Source organism: Vigna radiata, chromosome 2, assembly GCF_000741045.1.
Source record: "Vigna radiata var. radiata cultivar VC1973A chromosome 2, Vradiata_ver6, whole genome shotgun sequence".
In the NCBI taxonomy this organism is placed as follows: domain Eukaryota; kingdom Viridiplantae; phylum Streptophyta; class Magnoliopsida; order Fabales; family Fabaceae; genus Vigna; species Vigna radiata.
In genome coordinates this window covers 14,118,780-14,125,956 of record NC_028352.1, presented here as the reverse complement: position 1 = coordinate 14,125,956, position 7,177 = coordinate 14,118,780, and the positions used below count along the sequence as shown (strand labels likewise).

The window sequence follows — 7,177 nt, the reverse complement described above, 5'->3', positions numbered from 1 at the left end:
TCATGTGGTATTTGCCTATAATACCTAGGTTCAAACGTATGTTCTCTATTAAGGAGGATGCAAAGAACCTTAAATGGCACATTTTAGGAAGAAAGTGCGATAATCTTCTTCGAAACCCAGCAGACTCACCACAGTGGAAGAAGATTGATGAAACATTTCCAGAATTTGGTGTAGATCCAAGAAACTTAAGACTTGCACTTGCAACTGATGGTGTGAGTCCGTACGGGAATTTAAGTAGCAAACACAGTTCATGGCCAGTTATGTTGATGATATACAATCTTTCTCCATTGTTGTGCATGAAGAGAAAATATGTCATGTTGTCAATGATGATATCTGGTCCTAAACAACCTGACAATGACATTGAGGTTTACTTGAAACCTTTAATTGATTATTTGAAATTGTTGTGGGAAGAAGGTGTCGAAGTGTTTGATTCAGATGTTGAAGAGAAGATCCGTTTGCGTGCAATGTTGTTTTGGACTATAAATGATTTCCCAGCCTATGGAAACTTGAGAGGTTATAGTGTTAAAGGACATTTTGCATGTCCGATTTGTGAAGAAAACACTAGTTACCTTCAATTGAAGCATGGTCAGAAGACAGTTTATACAAGACATCNNAAATTCCTTCCTCGCAATCACCCTTATCGTAGATTGAAAAAAGCATNNAATGGAAGTGTCGAGGATGAGGTTGTGTGCAGACCCCGCAATGGTGAAGAGGTGTATAACGAAGTCAAAAACATTAACATTGTATTTGGAAAACATCATAAATGTACCTATGCAAAAAATGTTTGGAAGAAACGATCAATATTTTTTAATCTTCCATATTGGTCTATACTTGATGTTCGACATTGTATTGATGTGATGCACGTTGAAAAAAATGTTTGTGACAGTGTCATCGGAACTTTATTAAACGTGAAAGGGAAGACCAAAGATGAGATAAAAGCAAGACAAGATTTGGCTGACATGGGAATTCGAACAGAGTTACATGCACAGGCAATAGGTAGACGCACTTATTTGCCCCCAGCCTGTCATACTCTTTCTAAAAAAGAAAAAAAAAGTTTTTGTAAGTCTTTAAGAAGTGTAAAGGTTCCACAAGGTTATTCTTCTAATATTAGTAATCTTGTTTCTGTGCAAGAGCTGAAGTTAGTTGGTTTAAAGTCTCATGATTGTCATATATTGATGCAACAATTGTTACCGGTTGTTATTNGAGNCATATTACCTCCTTCTGTTAGGGGTATTCTGACACGTCTGTGTTTGTTTTTTAATGCCATTTGCAAGAAAGTTGTTGACCCTCGATGTTTAGATCAATTGGAAAATGAACGAATAACACTACTATGTGAATTGGATATGTATTTTCCACCTTTTTTTGATATCATGGTTCATTTGATTGTTCATCTAGTCCGAGAAATTCGAATATGTGGGTCAATTTACCTAAGGTGGATGTATCTTGTTGAAAGATACATGAAAATCTTAAAGGGATATGTCAAAAATCAGTATAGACCAGAAGCTTCAATCATACAGCGATACATTACAGAAGAAGCCATTGGATTTTGTTTAGCTTACATGCCAAGTTGTGAATCAGTCGGTCTACCTGGGAGCATAAATGAAGGAAGATGTGAAGGTAAGTGTCGTGGTGTGAGGATTCAACGTGTGAGTAGAGAAGAAGTTGATCAAGCTCATTTGTACATCTTAAACAACACTGATGATGTTATTCCTTACATTTCTTAACACGTTAATGAAATAAAAGCAATACACCCAAGAATGAGCGAAAAATGGCAGCTTAATGAACATGTCAAAACCTTCTTACCATGGTTTAAGAAAAAGATTTATGCGACTCCAAATGTTTCTGAAACTCTATTGAGGCTATCTCGAGGGCCGAACACAGAAGTCATTAAATATGGTGGGTACTATATTAACAATATTTCTTTTCAGACAAAGGAAGAAGATGATAAAAGTAGAGTTCAAAATAGTGGGGTTACACTAAAAGATGAGTCAGTGCACTTTTGTAGTTCTAAAGACAAAAATCCCATCACTGCATCAATTAATTATTTTGGAGTAATACAAGAAATATGGGAGGTGGATTATGTCAGGTTTAGAGTCCCTGTTTTCAAGTGTAAATCGGTTGATATAAATTCTAGAATCATTACAGATGACTTTGGTTTCACATTGGTAGATCTGACAAAGATGAGTTTCACTGATGAACCATTTATTATGGCAAGTCAAGCAAGGAAAATATTCTACGTCAGCGATCCAGCGAATGAAAAATGGTCAGTGGTTTTGGAAGGGAAAACATGCACGGTTTTGATGATGAAGAATGTCTTGATATTCTTGAGACAACATGTATGATATGATCATAGATGGGGCAACAATGAAGAGCTTTTAGAGTGACAAAAAGAATTAAAAAGAATAGTGTAGGTTTCATAGGCGTGTATTTGCCTCTTTGATTTCTTTCTCTTAGTTCTTGTGAATAAACGCTTATAAACTCTTCGTTCTCTTTAAGAACAAGCAATGTGGGACTTTCCATGGCTTGTCTTAAAAAGAATAGGAGAGGAAATAGGGTCCTAGGCATTAGTGCTAGATAGCATAGCTAGTGTTAGTTTTTGAACTCTAGGAGAACTAGGAAGCTTATAAACCCTTTTGGAATGAGAGAATTAAGCAATGTGGGACTCCCATGCATCTAGGGACGTTGCAGCTGCTGCTGGACAGAACTTGGAGCCTTCCAAGTCCCACATCTCTTGAAACTCTTCACCAAAGTCATTCCGAAAGCTATATAAGCAACCTAGGGGTTCTTCTTTGTACACACCTTTGCATTGAATGAAATTTGAGTTGAATTGCAATCTTGCATTCTTCTTTGAGATAGAATTCTGTCTCTAAAGTCCCAAATTTGGGCAGGCCTTATCTTGCTCAAGCAAGTGGCGGTCCTCTTTCATGATGCTTATCTTGGAAGCTTGTTCAAGTGGCGCATCTTCATTTCCTAAGTTTCCCTTCTCTAATCTTTTCCAATTTTAATTTCTTTTCCATTCTCTTAAATGTCATTTAGAATATTCTCTCTAGGTATGCACTTCCCCATCATGTGGTATCATGAGCCTTAGGTTTTTTATCTTCTTAGGAATTGCATGCTAGAGTAGAATAGCTTATTTTAATCATTTTCGCTCAGCCAATTTTATTCCGCCCAGCATCAGCGTTATTTTTTGTGTCAACTTGTATGATTTCGTTTGAACTCATTTCTTATCCAAATTGAGTGAAATTTTTTTTAAAAGTTTCGTCTGGATGTGTAGTTTCATGTACAATTTTTACTTTGTTAAAATTCGTTATGTGCTGTTCCCAGTAAAATGTTTTCTCCACTGTGTTCATCCAGTATTCTGCTGTTGAATTAATATTCCACTGTTTTGCTTTGTTGTTGGCTGTTTGGAGTTTGTTGTGGCTGGAATTACTCACTGGACGTTGCTACACCCTCCCAACACTCTTAAGCAAGGATTAAAGACTTCAAATCAATGCTTGGAGGGGCTGAACCATGGCTGTCCAGAGCCTTGTGCAAGTAGACATTTCTTCAAACAGCAACTATGCTATTGGAGGTCTTCAACAAGTAGGTGTCCTTATTCCATTTTGTTTGTTGTTCCAGCTTTAATTTCTTGTCTTGGCTGGATTGTATGTGTCTTTTCTTGCTTATTAGCTTTGAATTGAGTCATATGTTTGTTCCTCTTTAGGAGTTTTCTAGAGTAATTTTCTGAAATTGCATAGCTAAGAGTATTTTTTACATCTCCATGTTTGTGTGCTGAATTGAGCTTAATCATCATTGGATTTAAGCGTGTGAACCTTGCTTATTTGTTCTGTATAAATAGAGGCTATAAACNATTACAATTGTGCTTCCAATCAAACACATTTTCTTCATTAAAGTGGCTTGGCCGAGACATTTTACCAAGTGCTGTTTGCTGTATCAAAATAAAATCAACAAAAAAATTGGTTGCTGTTTGGTGTGCTTGGCCGAGAGTTTTTCTCATTGATTGGTGTGTTTGATTGCTTCATTTAGAGCCTTTTTTTCATCTCCAGACACAGTTCAGATGAGGAGGAAAATCTTAACACAGACATGTAAGATGTGGAGAGATTTCAAGACAAGGCTAACATGTCTGTGTGTATTTGGAGACAGACAACATGAGAATCCATCTAAGGAATATTCATTCACATAAAAAGAATGGATTCAATTTCGTAAAAGTAGAGAGACTGAGGAATGGAAGGTATTTCTCTTAACCAACAACGTCTTCAATCTTNGTTTTTATTACTATATAGTTATGCATAAAAATTGTTTTACAGGGTATAAGGTTAGCTGCCCAAGAAAGGCAAAGGCTAAATGATGCACCACACGTGTTATCACGAGGTGGTTATGCGAAACTGGAGGAGAAACTTAAGAAGAGTCAAGCGGATGAGTTGGGGCTTGAGTCCCCAGACCTAGCACCTCCACCAATAAGGTACGAGATGTGGAAGGCTGCTCGTACCAAATCTGATGGGAACATGAATCAGCCTCAGCCGTAGCAATCTCACAGAGAATTCTAAGTTCAAATTTTAAACATTAGTTTATTGTATTTTATTCATATCTTGCAATTTAAGTAACGTAACATTTTTAATGTGCAGGATGAGTTGGTTGAGCAGCAGACGCAGGGAACATTTACTCCCCAAGGTAAGGAGGACATATTAACAACGACCATTGGAAAACCGGAGCACCCAGGACGTGTACGTGCAGTTCCTGGGTCCATTGGTCTTCGTCAGTACTTTGGCCCTGTGCAAAAAACAACTCAAATCCCACAAGGAACGAGTCAGGAGGCATTGAGGGAGATGGATCGTCAGTGGGAAGAAATATTTCGTCAAATGGAGCAGCGATTCAATGAGCAACTACAAGAACAAAAACAAATACAAAGAGCGCTTGAGGAGAAGCTACAGTCCATGACGCAGGGCACCCTAGGTGTGCCAACTGAAACTCCCACACCCCCTCCTGCCAGCACCAAAGGATCGTGCTCTGCTGCTGAACCTACTAGCTACAGTGGTCAGTATGACATGTTGGTTGAAGGGGATCCCGCACGCATTATGGCTGTTGGACGAGTAGTTGAGGGAGGAGTCACTATTCATGGTGTTCCCATAGCACCCGAGCACGTGCGTGTCATGATTGACGAGGTTCGGGATCCCCAGGCTCAGGTGCCTGTACCCACTCCAGAAATTCAATTTGTGGGAGAGGCCGTAGGAACTGTTTTAGCTTGGCCTAGAGCATTGATTGTCACACACATTGGGACACAACAGGTATAATATTTGTATCATTGGCTATTTAATATTATAATTTCAGAATAATTGTTAATAACTTTGAAAATGTTATCTTCAGTTCACACGTCCTCAAAAGCAGCCGATGAATGAGGAACCAATACCTGATGCTGATGATGGTGATGACATGGCTGAAGCGGAGGATGATCCCATATCAAAACTAATGGCAAGATGTCCCAGGTTTACCAAAGGATCAGTAGAAATATACTGGGATTTAAGAGTATTTGGTCTCCCCCCCACTTGCCATTATATATCACATTCAATGATGTATCGGAGATCATTTCGGGCAACATGTGGTTGAATATTTCTGTTATTCAACTCTGGTGCATGTAAGACAGTTAATTTTTTGTACCATATTATTTTAATTAAGATGCCTACTTTGTAATATCTTAACTTTGTTGTTATGGGTACCTGGACTCAATCATTGTAGACCAAGGTCGGTCTTCCGTTTACGGATTTGTTGAACCTCAGACCATCCAACGTTGTGGTAACACAGATGAAGTAAAACAAAATTATTTGGAAACGTGGATGTCTGAGTCAAACAAAGACGTATACCTTGTGCCATACATTGACGAGTATGCCTTGTTTTATGTAAAAGGTAATTAAAGTTTACTTAATTAGTTTACTAACTATTTATGATGTTCCGAACAGGACTCACTGGCAACTGGTAGTCCTCGTTCCCAAAAAAAATACAGTTGTCTTCTTATGTTTGCTGCATAAGAAGATTAAAGATGACTTGAAAGTCCTGCTTCAAAGGTAAGTGTTTCTCTAAAAATGACTTTTAATTTCATGTCGGCCTTAATTTTTAATGATTTCATACTTAAATTAATATTACTTTCTGTTTTAATGTAAATAGAGTAATGGGTAAATCTCGAGGTCAGCTAAAACAAGTGTTGTATCCCAAGGTTTGCTCATTTATAGTTTTAATTCATTTACTTTATTTTTCAATGATCTTAGTTCTTGACTATATTTACTTTGTCATTTTAGTGTAACAAACAACTTGATTCATGGGAATGTGGGTACTATGTGATGTGTTGGATTAAGACCATCATTCGAGCTGACATTACAGATAAGTGGAATGAGGTAATAATCAGCCTTACTTTGAAAACATCAAAAAATCAATTAATTGTTTTCAACATATATCAAACCATAATCAATACTTTTTAATTGTGCAGAACTTCAACAATTCATCTGCTCTAACCGAAGCCATGATAAGGCAGATAAGGGAAGAGTGGGCAACTTACGTTATCCAAAAGTGGAACTAGAGCAAGACTTCATTTTTGTTGTTTTCACTTACTTAGGTTTAGTTTAAGTTTATAATTATTTTTATTGATCTTGGATTGAATTATATTTATTTATAGCGCAAACAAACAATAATTTATTATAAACAATTGTTCTGGGAAATTTTTCTGATTTTCAGGTGTGGTTATATTCGAAAAATAAAATTTTATTAAAACAAAATTGCCTCGTAGACGTCGGTTAAGGAAAAACGTGACGTCCACAGACATCAGTCAATGCACAATGCGACGTCCAATAAGTAACAGTGCACAAAACGATCCAGCGCGTTCATACGTCTATTTTGTTGACCACTGACATCTATGGTAACGTCTAATGTTATTTCGTCCGACATCTAATTGGACGTCAGTTTTGCTCAAAACCGACGTCTATATAGACGTCCGTCATTAGGTGACTGATGCAAAGTTACGTCACTGGAATAGACGTCGGGAACAAAAATGACGTTAAAAGCCCAAATTAACCGACGTTTTTGCACTAGTGCTGAAATTACAAATCAATGAGATTAGTTCCAAAAATTAGACTGCTAAATCTTCCATGAGGAGCATCTCTCCCTCTTCCATAAGAAGGTAACATAGGAA

General features: G+C 37.4%; 1 protein-coding gene across 2 annotated transcripts; it reads left to right on the top strand.

Annotated features, from left to right (window-relative positions):
• Window positions 1-2,969: 2,969 nt before the first annotated feature.
• On the top strand, window positions 2,970-6,337 carry LOC106755839. 2 transcript variants are annotated; one of them, XR_002667188.1, is made up of 8 exons: window positions 2,970-3,582; window positions 4,047-4,231; window positions 4,308-4,462; window positions 4,626-5,285; window positions 5,365-5,632; window positions 5,955-6,059; window positions 6,160-6,208; window positions 6,291-6,337. XR_002667188.1 is itself a non-coding variant. In XM_014638056.2 (6 exons), the coding sequence occupies exons 2-3, from the start codon at window positions 4,827-4,829 to the stop codon at window positions 5,602-5,604; spliced, it is 699 nt and encodes a 232-aa protein (XP_014493542.1). In that variant the 5' UTR covers window positions 4,463-4,547; window positions 4,626-4,826; the 3' UTR covers window positions 5,605-5,632; window positions 5,955-6,059; window positions 6,160-6,208; window positions 6,291-6,337. The 2 variants fall into 2 exon arrangements, 1 of the variants encoding a protein (XP_014493542.1); XM_014638056.2 differs by lacking the exons at window positions 2,970-3,582; window positions 4,047-4,231; window positions 4,308-4,462 and adding an exon at window positions 4,463-4,547.
• Window positions 6,338-7,177: the final 840 nt, after the last annotated feature.

Bases quoted from the DNA above. Each gene is read 5' to 3' on its own strand.
- LOC106755839 (XM_014638056.2), top strand. From the start codon at position 4,827: ATGGATCGTCAGTGGGAAGAAATATTTCGTCAAATGGAGCAGCGATTC. The intron at 5,286-5,364 runs GTATAATATTTG...TGTTATCTTCAG, and splicing joins CACACATTGGGACACAACAG to TTCACACGTCCTCAAAAGCA.